The sequence below is a fragment of the Pipistrellus kuhlii genome, unplaced genomic scaffold (genome assembly GCF_014108245.1).
Source record: "Pipistrellus kuhlii isolate mPipKuh1 unplaced genomic scaffold, mPipKuh1.p scaffold_m20_p_7, whole genome shotgun sequence".
Classification (NCBI taxonomy): domain Eukaryota; kingdom Metazoa; phylum Chordata; class Mammalia; order Chiroptera; family Vespertilionidae; genus Pipistrellus; species Pipistrellus kuhlii.
Genome location: NW_023425573.1, coordinates 40,899,445 through 40,916,458, shown reverse-complemented (window position 1 = coordinate 40,916,458; position 17,014 = coordinate 40,899,445). Strand labels below are relative to the sequence as shown.

At 37.6% G+C, this 17,014-nt stretch overlaps 1 protein-coding gene across 1 annotated transcript in view; it reads right to left on the bottom strand.

Annotated features, from left to right (window-relative positions):
• Window positions 1-17,014, bottom strand: part of LRP2 (LDL receptor related protein 2) — a 193,316-nt gene that overhangs the window by 83,565 nt on the left and 92,737 nt on the right. Inside the window, exons 23-31 of the mRNA XM_045575318.1 lie at window positions 14,051-14,170; window positions 13,841-13,957; window positions 11,665-12,042; window positions 10,288-10,536; window positions 9,317-9,528; window positions 7,972-8,156; window positions 6,706-6,934; window positions 5,193-5,370; window positions 2,968-3,096 (exon numbers count right to left, since the gene is read on the bottom strand). Of these exons, the coding sequence (XP_045431274.1) occupies window positions 2,968-3,096; window positions 5,193-5,370; window positions 6,706-6,934; window positions 7,972-8,156; window positions 9,317-9,528; window positions 10,288-10,536; window positions 11,665-12,042; window positions 13,841-13,957; window positions 14,051-14,170 (1,797 nt within the window). The remainder of the gene's footprint in view (window positions 1-2,967; window positions 3,097-5,192; window positions 5,371-6,705; window positions 6,935-7,971; window positions 8,157-9,316; window positions 9,529-10,287; window positions 10,537-11,664; window positions 12,043-13,840; window positions 13,958-14,050; window positions 14,171-17,014) is intronic.

Below are 17,014 nucleotides of genomic sequence, written 5' to 3'. Positions count from 1 at the left end.
CCAGTAGTCCAACATCGCCTGCCACTCCCACTCATTCCAGCCCCGTTGCCAAGGGCTTGCACCCAGTCAGTCCCAACGGAGAGGGGCTTGCGCTGCTGCAGCCACGCTCACTAGCCTTGAGCCCTATGTCTGGTGCCCATCAGTCAGCTGAGAAGCATTCCCACTGTGGGAGTGCACTGACCACCAGGGGGCAGTTCCTGTGTTGAGCATCTGTCCCCCTGGTGGTCAGTGTGCATAATAGCGACTGGTCGGTAAGTCATTTGTTCCTTTGGTAGCTTAGGCTTTTATAAACAGAGTGACCAGATTATTATGATCTCTCATCGCATAATAATCTAGCCACTCAGTGTACTTCTCTTGAGTACCTCATTTATTTAATATCAAAGATACTATAAGTCATGTACCTGATCAGTTCTTTTCCTTTGCACTGGCTGATAGAAAGATCAGGGCAAATAGGTGGTTGATCTCCAGCAAAAGTCTAGAATATTTTGGTACCCATTTGAGATACAAATACACTGAGTGGCCAGATTATTATGCGTTCAGAGATCATAATAATCTGTTCATTCAGTGTATATAAATTTCTGCAAGAAGAGAAAAACTTAGGAATGTGAGTTTTGTGTTATGAAGACATATATGACATATAATTTTCATGGACTAAAGATAATATTTCATTATTTTGATATTCTGAGAACCTTTACATCTCAGCAGGATTGCTTTGACACTTGTATATATTGTTGTTGTTGTTGTTAATCCTCACCCTAGACTATTTTTTCCATTGATTTTTTTTTTTAAGAGAGTAGAAGGGAGAGAGGAGGAGAGAGACAAAAAACAAACAACAACAACAAAAACATTGATGTCTTACATCAATTGGTTGCTTCCCGCACGTGCCCCAGCTGGGGCGAGGAATGAGCCTGCAACTTGACCAAGAATCCGGGAATCTAACCCAAGGCCAGTTGGTTTGCAGGCGGACACTCTATCCACTGAGCATTACTGGCTTAACCTTATTCCCTTAACCTTATCACTTAAGCATTTCCAAAGATATGCCAAACACTGAGTAAACACTATTGTAAAGGCTAGTGAACATTATTAAGTAAAATGTTTTCATCTACAATTGTTAACAAGTCCTCTAAGCTTCTTGTTGAAAAAAAAAATGTGTAACTTTTAACACACATTGACATTCAGTTATCCAACTGGTACTGAGAAACCATTTGGTAAACTGAAAATTTTCCACTTCACTAAACTTGGTAAAACTACTAGTGGAATTTTTGTGAAACAACCAAAGGTACTATTTAGAATTGACACTTATCAATCACCATCATATAGTAATCCTGATTACACCAATCCCCATTGCACAGTTCAAGAATCTGTGGTGAAAGAATGCTTGTATGTATCCAAAATGTCTACAGCCCAGTTTAATCTTCTGCTGAAAGATGATGAGGACACACTAAACAATGTCAGCAAAGATTAGCTTCATTAATAAGCCTGAAGAAAAATTGCAAATGCCAATCCCTTTTTAAGAATTACCAATAATTAAAATCTGTCATCAGGAAAGTATTATTGCAAAACATTACATGGAATAAGCCTACATCTGCATATTCTATGAATACCATAAATTTCCCAGATTCAGCATATATATTTTGCATTTGAAAACTAAATCTTCCTCTAGACTAGGACTTGGATTTCTCTTGCTTTAGGAATTTTTTATCATTAAACATTCAATGTGAACTTATGTACAGCCATATTTATGAGTAGCAAAACACATTCACTCCTCTTCACTGAGAAATGAGAGAAACTTAAATTTATAACTCTAGATTATTAAGCTAAGGAGAATGATTTTTTAGAATAATTTCTAATAGCCCTAGCTGGTTTGACTCAATGGATAGAGTGTCAGCCTCCGAACTAAAGGGTCCTGCATTCCATTCCAGTCAAGAGCACATAATTGGGTTGCTGGATCCATCCCCAGAAGAGGCATACAGGAGGCAACCTATCAATGATTCTCATCACTAATGTTTCTATTTCTCTCTCCTTCTCCCTTCCTCTCTGAAGTCAATAATTATGTATTTTTAAATAGGTCATGTACATATTCCAGAAGAAATCTCTTTTGTAGATTGACTACTTCTTTTCCTTCCTTTCTTACTCCCTAAAGTACTTAATATAACCCTTCACATATTCTTCAATCAACCCAGTAAAATATCTAGGGTTAGATAAAGATTAAATTGCTCAAATAATCACTTAAAATATTTCATATAGTGGAAATATTTTTATAGTATCAGATAATAATAGTAAATGTATTGAAACTGAAGTGGAAATCTTAAGCTATAACACTCATTATTGGACTATTGGCTATGGGATAGCCAATAGTCCAATAATGAGTGTTATAGCTTAAGATTTCCAAATGAGATAAAGATCCTGAAAAATGAAGCCATACAGTGATGTCAAGACAAGTACCATATATTTCACTCACAGGTAGAATCTAACGAACTAACAAGCAAAACAGAGACAGAGCAGGTTGACAGCTGTTGGGGATAGGGGTTGGGGGTTGTGTAGAAGAGTGGGGGGGGATTGAGAAAAAAGAGAGAGAAAACTCATGGACCTGGACAGTGGCATAGTGCTAGCTGGGGGGATAAGCAATGGGGGGGGGGGGGTTTACTGGGGGGATAAATAGGCTTGGGAATAGACTTGACTTGGGGTGGTAAACACACAAGACAATGTAGAATTTGGAACTTTCCATTACCATAGCTTGTCTAACTATAACCAGGTAAGAGAAAATGTGAGGCTAGGACTGTTGAATCACATGCACACATAATATTAGCTTTATGTTCAGAAAGGATATAACAACTGAGTACTCAATTAAGTCGCCCCATACACATGCACACACGCCATCAGCAAGTGGTTTAGAGCTTACACTGCTTTGCACGGACTATGGCAAGGCCACCTTCAGGGCACACTTAAAGGGCATACTGTACCTACCTCTCAGGCAAGTCACAAAATCATGAGCTAGACTCCATCCAGAGGGACAAGCACAGGAGTAAAGCTGTGGGCTCTTTGAGGAAAGCAGGCATAGGTGGCTGCAGGGGGCAGAGGCACAGGAATTTACATCTGCAATAGAAAGAGAAGTAAACATCTCTTAATAGAAAAATCCCACATAGAAGTGTGCAGAATGAATGGGCAAAGAAAATGTGACATATTTATATATACACATACACAATGGAATATTATTCAGCCATAAAGAAAAGAAACCCTGCCATTTGCAACAATACCGATGGACCTTGATGGCATTATGCTAAGTGAAAGAAGTCAGAAAAGATAAATGCTATATAATCTCACTTACATGTAAATAAATAAAAATGAAATCAGTGAAAACAGATTGGTGATTTTCAGAATAAGAGGGTGGGGCCTAGTGAAATGGTGAAGGTGGTCAAAAGTATTAGCTTCCAGTGATAAGACTTATTAATTTTCAGGACGCAATACACAGCACAATGACTATAGTTAACAATACTGCACTGCATACTTGAAAATTGCTGAGAGTAGATCTTAAAAGTTTCATCACAAAAAATTTTTTGTAACTGTGTGTGATGATGGATGTGTCACTAAACTTGTTGTCGTGATCATTTCACAATATATATATATATATATATATATATATATATATATATATATATATTTCAAATCATGTTGTACACTTAAAGCCAATACATGTCAAATTACATTTCAATTTAAACAACTACATTTTTAAACGTGCATTATCACACTATTAGTGTCCCCCAAAGGCCCCTAATATTTGAAGTCACAAGTACATAAAGGTACCTTCTGTTGGTCTGGGGTTTTTTCTTGACTCTTTTGTCCTTCCCTAACACCCAGCTTTCAAAATAAAATTCATAAGAGGCAAAGAAGGAGTGACTTGCACAAGGTTACAGCTCAATCCTGTCAATACCGGATTATGAACAAACAGCCACTGAGTAGTCCTGAGCTTAGTATGGAAATATGATACTAAATATTATTGTCTCCTTGCCTGACTGAAAAGAGACCTTTTTACATTAAATAAGATCAAGGTGTGTGTCCCAATGTGACCTTTACATTTAATCACTGTTGACCAAATTTGGTTAGATAATGATCTTTTATTTTTCTAATGATGACATCTTTGTGTGTCTCTGCCCCTTGACAAGAGTGATCCTGTGTGTATCCTAAGCTCACAAGATGTTCTCTATACGTTTCATGTTTTTATTACATATCTTATTATATCTATTAATTCATTCATTCACTCTACAATGTTAAGACTTCACCAAACACCATTCCACACACTCGGAATACTGTAAACATGGGACAGATATTCTAGCAAAGAAGAAAGAACTAAACTCATAAATTGTGTGATTTCAGGAGGTAAAAGAGAGTAAAAGGAGAATAAATAGTAATGGAAGGAAACTTGACTTTGGGTGAACACACAATACAATATGAAGATGATATATTAGAGAATTATACATCTGAAAAATCTGTATAATTTTATTAAGCAATGTCACCCCAATAAATTCATAATAAATAATAAATTGTGAATACTAAACCAGTGTAGTTCAGTACTTGAGCACTGACCTAGGAATCAAGAGATCACAGTTCGATTCCTACGCAAGGTACATGCCCAGTTTTTGGGCTACATCCCCAGTAGGAGGCATGAAGGAGGCAGCCAATCAATGATGTCTCTCTCTCTCTCATTGATGTTTCTATTTCTCTATCTCTCTCCCTCTTTCTCTAAAAATCAATAAATACATATTTTTAAGTTAAAAATATAAATAAATAAATTGTGTAATTTCAGAATATGAGGATAAATAGCAAAATAACTATGAGAAGGGAAGGCTAATTTAGGTAGGGCGATTGAGAGCCAGCAGGAGCATTTCATAGAATCCTAAATGACAGGAAGAAACAACTGATGTGGAAATCTAGAGGAGAGATATTCCAGGCAGGGTGAAGAGCTAGTGCAAAAATTCAGAGGTGGGGTCCAACCGACATGGCTCAATGGTTGAGCATTAGCCTATGAACCAGGAATGTTAGAACAAGGGTAGTAGGTAAAGTGGAAAGGAAAATTCATTCCCAAACAAATGTGTCTGCAACGCTGTGCATTTTATATTTTCAGAATAAGTGTTTTTCAAGCTATTTTCAGGCAGAGTGCTTCTCTCTGTCTCTCTCTATTGTATCCCATTTACCATTTGGCTGTTTTGCAGGATGAACTGCAACAATCCCAAGAGGCTGATGCACATTATAAATGACAACGGATTGTTGCCCTCCGTGCCACTTGTTGGCTTGAGTGACCTGCTCGGTTGCTCGGTCAGTCCAGTACACCGAGTCTTCAAAGATGGTTAGGGCATAGGGATGCCGCAGAACCTGCGAGGCAGAAGAGAACAATGAGATCTCACCCAGAAATAAAAAGCAACGGGAACAAAGTAGAAAAGGATGCTGAATAGATGGCTTCCTTTAGCGTGTAATCTATAATAAGCATGCAAATTAACCGAACGACCGAACAGCAGAACAACCTTCCAGACAACCACGCTATGAGATGCACTGGCCCAAGCCAGCCACGGCAGATGCGATGTGATTGGTAGGGGCCAACCATCACCCCACGATCGCCCTGCAGAGGGGGCCGGGGGGAAGGGAGTCAATGGGAAGTGGGGAGGGCTCCACAATCGCCCCAAAGAGGGAAGCCCAGGCCACCCTCTGCAGGGAGGTGGATCCGGGGATCCGAGGAAATGGGGAACCAAGGTTGTGTGGCAGCAGAAGCGGGCAGTGCCAGGCCAAGGTGGGTATGGGTGGGGGCAGGACCACAAGCCGGGGCTGCAAAGGCCTACCTTTGCATGAATTTTGTGTATCGGCCTCTGGTTATTTAATAAAAATACAGGGAGGTCACTGTTTAAGAGGCAGATCAAAAACATACTGCTTCACCTATCTCCTACTTTGACACTCAAAATCCTTTCTCATGCATGTGTCATTTAGTCTTCATTTTTACTCTGGTAATTACACTGGGCACCCATTTACAAATGAAAGCAAAACTAAAGCATAGAAAATGAAGTGCCAGGTCCGGGGTCCCCCCCCACCCCTTTATCATCTCTCCTTCTCCAGTGCTATTCCCACTGTCTTGTTCTGCCACTCACAGATGCACATAAATCTGACACAGCTTAGATGCATATTTTCTGAAGGTGAGGAGGCCCTCCCAGGGTCTCTTCAAGTCACAAAACTGCAAATAATGACAACCTTAAATAGAAGTCATTAATAGTTCTTTGGAAAAAGAAAATACATTTTCTGTATTTTTCCATAAATCGTGAGAATAAAATCCACAGAATTTCCTAAATAAGAATACAAAGCACATAACAGGCTATGATTAATTGAAAATGTAAATATAATTAAATTGTTAATACTTGTTTAACAATTTGTAAAGGTACAGAACCAACAGATTAGCACCTACAGATCCACTAAATTACACAAGCAATCTGACCATGAACTAAAGTAAAAATACATATTTTCAGTTATTAATATATATATATATATATATATATATATATATATATATATATATATATATTTCTGTTAATATTCCCTGGATTGAGCATGCAATGTCTCTAACACAAAAACTAAGTTCTTTGTATTCTTGTTATTCTGTCTGCTTTCCACTCATTTACTACTATGGTTTCTGGGTGTGTGTTTTTTTTCTCACTACCAACTTACCGAACTACTGGCTATCACCTGCCTCCGATGTTGTCCATTGTAATCACAAAAATCTAAGTAATCAAGATAGGCATCCAAGAAGTAGAGCAGTTTGTTGGGGTAGTCAATAGTTAAGCCATTGGGCCATAAAATCTTGTCTTGGACAATAACAGTGCGCGAACTGCCGTCCATGCTGGCTCGCTCAATACGAGGGTGATGGCCCCAGTCAGACCAGAACATCAGATGCGCACTGTGGAAAGAAACTAGTTACCAATCCGAGAGCACATATTTCAACACAGAAAAATAACCATCATCTTATGTCATAGGACATTATATTCACTCTACTTAAAATAACTTATCTCCAGTTCAAAATATATGCACAGAGCTCATTCTTTCCCTTAGCGTTGCAAAGGAAAATTGTAATCATCATGCAACCACAAGCCACCTAGGTGTTTTTTATAATGTTCATAAAGCATTTAGTATATTATGACTCTGAAATGTCTCAATGCCAATTCGTGTTTCTGTACAATCCACAAATATCTGATCTAGAAAAATCCATCTGTCCTTGGTTTTCTACCCTGTCATGTCTTAAAAGTCAATTTATTTCTCATCAGAGATTCATCATAAATTTCACTGGTGTTTAACCTCTGCAATAGCTAGAAGTCTGTATCACACTGAACATGATTTGCCCAACTCATCATCCTGCAGACAAGAACCTAAGTTAGAGAATCTAAGCAAATTCAATAGAGGAGGCCTGCAGAGGTTTCTAAGCATGTTGGAGAATTTCTTTTTCTTTCCTTTAGGAACAACAGGCAAAAATGTTCTTCCTTGAATTACATAAAAGGGAACTCTAGGAAACAACATGAAACCAAAGCAGAAAAATCTGGCTTTTATTTACTTTTTTTTTTTTAATGAAACCATGAAGTATCAAAATTACAGCAAGCTGGCCCATCTATAGCATATTACTATATACATTCATTAAAAACTTAATTATATAATTCTACAACAATCACATCAATAATTGTATCACCAAACTAATAAATCAGTGCAGTCTGAAAGTGAACAATCAATTGCCCTTGTGTACTTTACGGCAAACACTATTCAGTTAAAGAAATTATAGCAACAGCCAGTTGGATGCCTACCACTTCTATAGAGATATTTAAACAACGAATTATTTTAAATTTTATGATATGCATATCAGTGACATCATGCTCCTATAATTTTCCTTCATGATAATCATGTCAAGGTAAGATCATTGAAAAAAAAAAAAAAAAAAAAAAGTCTTACCCAAGTCTGGGATCTACTGCTAGTCCCCTCGGCATTGTTACATTTTCACTAATCAGCACGTTCCTGTGGCTCCCATCCAATTCAGAGACTTCAATTGTTTGCAGAGCGTAGTCTGTCCAGTAAAGATTGCGACCCACCCAATCTACCACAAGACTTTCAGTCATGGTGACGCCACTGTCAAGTACCTAAAGAAAAAAGTGAATAAAGAGTGAATTCTAAAGGGAATGAGTGATAACATGAACATCTACCTTGCTTGTGAGCATTATAAAATTTTGTCTTCCCATGTATTGTAGATAACTACCTAATCAACACTACATTTTTATAGGAAAAACACACAAGATTTTGTGGAATTGATTAGATAAGTATGTGGTTTCATTTTGGTTTCAAAGTGTTTTCTATTATAAAAAGCTCTACCCATTCCCTAAATTGGCAATCCTATGAAAATTTAAAATGCCACCGAAACCGGTTTGGCTCAGTGGATAGAGCATTGGTCTGCGGACTGAAAGGTGTCAGGTTTGATTCCAGTCAAGGGCATGTACATTGGTTGTGGTCACATCCCCGGAAGGGGGTGTGCCAGAGGCAGCTAGTCGATGTTTCTCTCTCATCGATGTTTCTAGCTCTCTGTCCCTCTTCCTTCCTCTCTGTAAAAAAATCAATAAAATATATTTTTAAAAAATTTATAATGCCAGCCGGGACCGGTTTGGCTCAATGGATAGAGCGTTGGCTTGGGGACTGAAGGGTCCCGGGTTCGATTCCGGTCAAGGGCATGTACCTTGGTTGCGGGCATATCCCCAGTAGGGAGTGTGCAAGACGCAACTGATGGATGACTCTTTCTCATCGATGTTTCTAACTCTCTACCTCTCTCCCTTCCTCTCTGTACAAAATCAATAAAATATATTTTTTTAAAAATTTATAATGCCAAAGTACCAAAAGTAACATCTTGATTAAGTGCAAATGATTATAAAATAAAGTTCTATGGGGCAGAGGAAACAAAACCATCAAAGGTCAAGAAACAAATCGGGAGATAGAATGAAAACAATTAAATTAAAACTTTTAAAAACAACCTCTTAACTCCCCTGGCACTTCCTTCTGCTCTCATACACCAGAAAGAAAGGAAAAAAAATTACAAAGAGAACCTCATAGATTTTGTGAAGTCTCTACATCATGTGATCTGGAATTCAAAATAATGGATTTGCCTTCAGAGACCACTTCCTTATCTAAAATACCCATAGATTTGCAGTTATGAATGTCCAGGCCTTTTGGGTACAATATCACCCAAAGGGAAATAGGAGAGCTACCTAGTATACAGTAGAATTAGGCCAAAGGTCAGTAGAAATGTACTTACTACTTTTCTGTCGGTTCCATTTTGAAATGCACTCCAGATTTTGCCCTGAGTTCCATCAGACCAAAAGACACGACCACTGACTGAATCAAAATCCACAGCTACGATGTGAGAGCCACCCTCAATGAGGGCATAGACATTGTGGACCTGGGAGGTGATGTTGTCAGCAATGATTTGGCTCTGACTTGCCACCAGTAACAGAAGACTTTCAGATGCTGTCAAAGAAGAAAATGCAGAAATGTCACTGATCCTGGAAGAAAACACAGCTAAAGCATCTCAAATGTTTGACATAATGCTTTTGGTAACAGAGGAAGATGTAATTCCAAACTATAGTAATGGGGAGAAACAAAAATCTCTATAAATTTTTTTTTAATCATTCCATGCCTTGCTTACATAGTTAGCTTATTTTCACAAGTATTTAAAGTAAACTTTTTCCAAAATATTTTTCTTCCTTTAATTATATTGTCTAAGTACCAATATGGAGTGAACTATACTTGCATTCTTCCTATTCCTAGTTACTTTCATATTTTCTTTTTTTTTTCTTTCCTAAATTATAGGCTTCTTGAAAGCAGTCAGAGACTTCTAATTATCTCACAATATCCTCTCTACTTTGTTTTAGATTTATTTGCAACTGAATTAATATCCTAATATGTTGTGTAATCACTTTCACATAATAGAAACTGAACTAATATTGGTCAAATTTAATGCATTCTGCTCATTATACAATATAAAGATATTTAAATACAGAAATAATTTTTAAATATCAATAATATAGAAAACATTTTATATTATGCTAAATAATTTTTTAAAATCATCTTCTGCTGTGTATGTTTTGACCTCTGTTTTCCAACGTACAAGATCCATCATTTGACTCCTAATCAACATTTCCAAATATCTACATACAACATTTGATCTTAAGCTTTGGGGTATGTTATTAACAAGTTCGTTAGTTTACTTTCAAGATCAGTCATTACCTGTAACTTTGCAAGTCTTCCCATCGGAGTCTAACATGTATTCTTTATCACACCAGCACCGAAAAGAACCTCTTGTATTGTAACAATGTTGGCTACAAAAGCCTGGGTTATCACATTCATCTATGTCTTCACAGGTCTTAGAATCATTAGCAAGCAGGTATCCCAATGGACATAGGCACTGAGCCCCAAAGGGCCCTTGAACACACTGGTGAGTACAACCAGCATTTGAATTTGAGCAGCTATCCTGATCTAGAATAAAGAAAGAGAATAAGAAAGTGAAGAATCTTTGCTTCTTTGGTTCACCCTGCTGAAATATTTGTCATATAGTCTAGGACTACCTTCAACATAATACCCAGGTAAGAGCTGAGAGCAGCACTCACTTGGGTGAATTCCACAGGCTAATCAGTGTCTGCTCTGATAGACCTAAGGATTTATTATTCTTCACATCCATTGGACTTGGACCATTTTCTTCGCTACACCCCTCTATTATAATTCCATTTAGTCCAATGTGAGAAACTTGGGGAAATATTGATAACATCAAGAAACACAACAGTCATGGATTAAGCATGCAAAGACACCTAAATTACTTCTCATTTACTTTCTATAATTAGAAATAGAAGATAAGACTGACATTGTGAGTAAGGGCTAGAATGTTTATGAAAGTGAATAAATGGAAGGGGAAAGGCAACTGGAACACTAGAGAGCACAGGTCCACAAACATCATTCTTTAACTACAGGGCCAAAATAGCAATGCCTAAAGCCACCCAAACATAGCTCACATGCCTGGATGCAAATGCCCTCTATTTCCATGTAACTTATTATAAGAGTGATGGTACAAAACATGCACTAGAAAAGGAAGTAAATCAAATTGATTAGAACATTTTCAGCACAAACACAACACATATAGAATCATAAAAATAAATACTTTGCGGTCATACCTGGCTGAGGTTCACCTGAGAGTGAGCATTGATTAAAGAGGGAAGAAAGAAAGGACAGCAATTAGGATTACATGCCAATCACGGAATTCTAATCACAGCAAACACAAATCCCTGGACTTCATTTGTTTTGTGGCAAGTTCTGATTGAAATTAGAAAATATTAAAGTTAGAAACTTTTGAGTCCATTACCAATAGAACCAAATTTAATTAGAGAATCTAATGGCCTCAGTTAGTCTTATTTTTTTTTTTAATGATTACATAAAAAAGAAGTACAAACACAGAACCAAGTGCAAAGGATTTAATGAGAAATATTATCCAGTGATGATTTATTTGAATCTTTGAAATCCCTTCCTCAAAAGCTACATGGTGATTATTTCAATGGTGATGCACAGCAGGCCGCTGGTCAGAATGAACTTATGGCCAGTAAACTGGGAACTTACTGCAAAGTGGGGATTCATCTGTCCCATTGGGGCAGTCAGAGACGCCATCACATACTGCACTCAGATTCACACAGATGCTATAGCCAGGGCACTGCCATTGCCAATTGGGACAGTGAAAGGGTTGAGTAGGGCAGTCCTTCTCGTCACTCATATCCCTGCAGTCATTGTCCCCATCACAGACCCACTCTCTGCGGATGCAGTTCCCATTGGCACAAAGGAAATGGGATGGGGAGCAGGTCTTGAGCACACAGCCATTGTGCTCATCAGATCCATCGATGCAGTCTGGGTGCCTATCACACTCCCAGGCCCCTGGGATGCAGACACCATCTGATTGGCACTGAAATTCATCTTGGTGGCACATACCAGGAGGCCTAGTTTCTAAAAGAAAAGTATGGGGAAGATAGGCTTGTCAATGCAATTTTTAATTCCCTTTATATAATCCCTATAGAAAACAGTTTTGGAACAAGAATAGGTTTATAATAATGATTAAAATAAATATTAAAATGTAAAAATAATACACAATATTCTCCAATATTGTGGTAAATTGAAATCTTTATGTGTCTGGTTCATTGATCGGACAACAAAGAACATGGTGCACAGCTCTTGAATAGAAGATAAATCCCTCATTCAAAATAACATTCTATTTCCTGCATTTCTTATGTTCATTCAATTACAGAATAAATCATAAAATATAGCTGTCTCTTTATTAAAGAATCACGAGAGCATTTCAATTGTACTTAATTAGCTATGGTTACTTTGACTTTCATGTGTTCAATAATACATTTGGATGTCATAATTGTTTCTCAAATGAGCTGTATCTGATGAAACCAGCACACATTAAGCAAAAGGTGACAATAAGCCTTTAATTCTTTGCAGAGTTTCCACTGTTTATCAAGTAATTCTTGAGAGATAAGAACTGTCTCCCTATTTCACAGAAGCAAGCCCTAATCTCCCCAACCCCTCAGGAATCTAGAAAGGCAACAGCAAGTCATTAGTACCTGGACTTGTAACCTCAGATCATCACAGAAGCCTATGTTTTCAATGTGACATAGGAAAATCAGCGAATAAGAATTTCTGGGTGTGGTGCACATCTATAAAGCATGTAACCATTTTATTTAACTTTTCTTTTTATCCATAGATTTAAGCATTTCTGTTCTTATTGAGTAAAATTGATAGAAACCTACTTTTCATGGCCCAAAATACCATTATTCAAAAAGAATACCATTATTCCAACAAATGACTACTTTGCTGACAATTTTTTACAAACATAAGCGTAAGTAGGCAATTGCAAACCCTGTTCATTATAGATTTCCAGCCTTTGTAGAATGTAGGTCTATTAATTTATATTCCACAAAGTTCTCCTTGAACCCTCTAAGCCACATGTGTCAAACACAAGGCCCGCGGGCCAAATCCGTCCCGCCAGGCCTTGCAATGTGGCCCGCACCGCGCTGTCATCACTGCACTCCGTTGCGTTTCCATCACAATGACAGTTTATGACTGTTCAGTAAACCATTCGGCCCGCGATTTAGGCTGGATTTTAGATTTTGGCCCCTTCTCTGATTGAGTTCGACACCCCTAGGTTCTCTGAACCTTCATAGTATTTCATCTGTATCATTTCTAAGGCCCTTGTAACTGATCACCTTGCTTTATTATCTCTTACTTTCTATAATTACTCTTGCTAGACTCTACTAATACTTAACATATATATCTTAGCAGGTATGCAACCAAAATCCACTGAAAAAATAGATTCATTAGAGTCAATATGTAATTCTGCTCCCTATTACATTCATACTATGATTTGGCCTATATACTGAGATTTTTAAGAAACCATTAAAACATCGATTTATATATATTCTAAGTCTCAAAAATTTGAGACACACTAATTTGGGATGGCGTAGGGAAACTTTGTAGTAAAAATAAAATTACCTAAGAAATAGTTAAACTACCTAAGAAACTATGTGAAAGTTCCCATTTATACAACTAATTCACAAATCATAAATCATTACTTGGAAATGTGTTGGCTTGTTTAATACTGCATTCCCTTGAAAATACTTTGTAATTCAGACTACTGTCTTCCCTCTAGTTTGTCTGAGCTATAGAAAAATCTGTGGCAATATCAATGCTGATAGAATGAAATGATTCCTTTATCTCAAACATGCTGGGTCTATGTACTTACGACAGTTTTCCTCATCAGAGTGGTCGCTGCAGTCAAACACACCATCACAATGATATACGTTGCTAATACACTTATTCTCACTGGCACATTTGAATTGGGAAGCAGTGCAATTAATTACTAAGAATGAAAGAAAAGAAAGCATTAGAAGTCAGCTCAATGAGATTCGGATTTTTCTAAACAGCATGAATATAAAGATAGCAATCCTCTTACCACAACCATTCTCATCAGATCCGTCAACACAGTCCTTGTCCCCATCACAGACATAAGCCAGGTCAATACATCGATGGTCAGGGCAATGAAACTGGCTAGACAGGCATGTCTCTGTAAAGTCTAATATCCAAAATCAAAACCAAATAAAAGTTTATTTATTGTTCAGTGTGTAGCAGAGCCAAATTGAAAAACGCTAAACAAATAGATGATTGTATATACGTTCAAAATTCCTTCAACTTAGCCACATTGCCAAAGTCAGAACAGCAAGCGCACTCAAAATTAGGACAGTTTTTTTTTTTAAAGGAATAAAAAGACTATGAGTGAATCTCAGAGGGAAAGGAGAGGAAGGAGAAAGGAGTTAACTAAAGAACTTATATGCAGATATTCAATCGAAGCAGACAGTAGTGCAGTGAAGTCTGGGGAGGAAGCAGAAATGGGGTGGAGCACCAAAACCGGTTTGGCTCAGGGGATAGAGCGTCGGTCTGCGGACTGAAAGGTCCGGGGTTTGATTCCAGTCAAGGGCATGTACCTTGGTTGTGGGCACATCCCTGGTGTGGGGTGTGCAGGAGGCAGCTGGTCAATGTCTCTCTTAAAATATATTTTTTTTAAAAAGAAAAGAGGACAACAAAATAGATCACAAACGAAAAAAATGGAGGACAAAAAGCATCTGGATATAGAGTTCAAATCTACGCTTATAAGGTTTTTCAAGAATTTCCTAGAAAAGATGGATAAGACCTATGAGGATATGAAAAGAGATCAACTAGAATTAATAAGAAATCAACAAGAAATGATAAGGGATCAACAAGAAATGATAAGGGATCAACAAGAAATAAAGAATACATTGTCTGAAATAAAAAATATTATACAGAGTCCTAAAAACAGAATGGAAGATCGCAAGAACCAAGTCAAAGATTTGGAACATAAAGAGCCAGAAGACACTCCTCCACAGAAGCTAGAAGGCAAGAGAATCCAGAAAATTGAAGATAATATAAGAAACCTCTGGGACAACTTCAAGCGAACCAACATCAGAATTATGGGGGTCCCAGAAGATGAGAGAGAGCAAGATATCGAAAACATACTGAAAGAAATAGTGACAGAAAACTTCCCCCACCTGGTGAAAGAATTAGACTTACAAGTCCAGGAAGCGCACAGAACTCCAAACAAAAGGAATCCAAAAAAGACCACACCAAGACACATCATACTTAAAATTCCAAGAGCAAAAGACAAAGAGAGAATATTAAAAGAAGCAAGAGCAAAGAAGGTAGTTACCTATAAAGGAGCACCTATACCATTGTCAGCTGACTTCTCAACAGAAACCATGCAGGCCAGAAGGGAATGGCAAGAAATATTCAAGGTGATGAATAGTAAGAACCTACAGCCAAAGATAATCTATCCAGCAAAGCTATCACTCAGAATCGAAGGTCAGATAAAGAGCTTCACTAATAAAAAAAAAAAGCTAAAGGAGTTCATCAACACCAAACCAGAATTATATGAATTGCTGAAGGGGGTTCTTTCAGAAGAGAAAGTTAACAAAGATAAAAATTATGAACAACAAATACGTAACTATCAACAAGTGAATCTAAAAACCAAGGAAATAAAAAAAAATCTGATGAACAATAGTAACTGTTGAATATAATAGAATCAGAGGTATGGAAGGGGAGTGAACTGACGATTCTTGGGGAAAAGGGAAGAGGGGGGCGTGGGAAGAGACTGAACATAAACTGTGCACCTATGGATGAGGACAATGGGGAGTGGGGAAAGGGCAGAGGGTGGGGTGGGAACCTGGTGGAGGAGAGCAATGGTGGGGGGGGGGGGGGGGAAGGAACATTTGTAATAATATGAACAATAAAAACTTATTAAAAAAAAAAAGAAAAGAAAAGAAATGGGGTGGAGGGGTCAATGGGGAAAAAAGGAAAGCACTTGTAATATTTTCAACAATAAAGATAAATTTAAATAGTAATTATTAATAATAATAAATAAATAAACTAGGCTATAAAAAAGAATATCGTGGGCAAAGTCACAAACAGTGATTACACCCTGAAGAGTAGACCACACTTAGAAAGTTAGCATCAGGAGTTTGGACTAGGCTACACTTCATGATTACTAGTAAGTCTAGGACTCCACCAAAGCTAAGCAATGGAGCCCAACTAGGCAGCATTCATTAGCCTGACCTTCATGCTTAGTAGCAATCGTATATAGACTGTCATGATAACTGATTTAATCCAGAGTTTAATCAGAACAATTCTATAAATCCAGGGCCTGCTTTGCTGAAGAGACCCAGCCTTAGAATCAAGTGTGCTGCCTCCCCATCCACTGATGAAGTTGCATTAAATATCTGACATAATAAAGAGTTAATATGGTAATTAGACTGAACAGCAGGACCACCATTTGGACAACCTTCCAGATGAAGCCAGGGCTACAAGGGCCGGCTGAGGCTTCGAGAGGTTACAAGGTCCAAGTTCCTTGCACGAATTTCGGCATCAGGCCTCTAGTAGATTTATAAAATGTGAAAGCCCAAAGGGATCGTAAAGCTCATCTTATTCCAGAAGAAAAGTGACTTGTCTAGTCATGCAACCAAAACTAGAATTTAGTCCAGGGAAATTCACTCCACTTAAACTATTATAAAAAACATGACAACCTAAAGAAAATTAGAACTGGCAAGATAAAAAGCAGATGGGTAAGATTAGTGGTAATTTAAATGTTCTGTACCTCTATATTCTACTGCCTTCTTCAGTATCAAATGAAAAGAAAAATAAGAGTAAAATATCTGGATATGTTTATATGATTTAGGGGGGGAAACAAATTTGTTTTAACTATCTGAACAGTTAGTTGAGAGGTCTCTTTCAGTTTCTATCTGGGTGCTAGACATCAGAGACAGACTTAATTTTGATTCCAAAAAAACTCAATATTTAGGGGGAGTCTAAGCTTCCCTTATTCTATTACCTTTTAATACAAGGATTGACA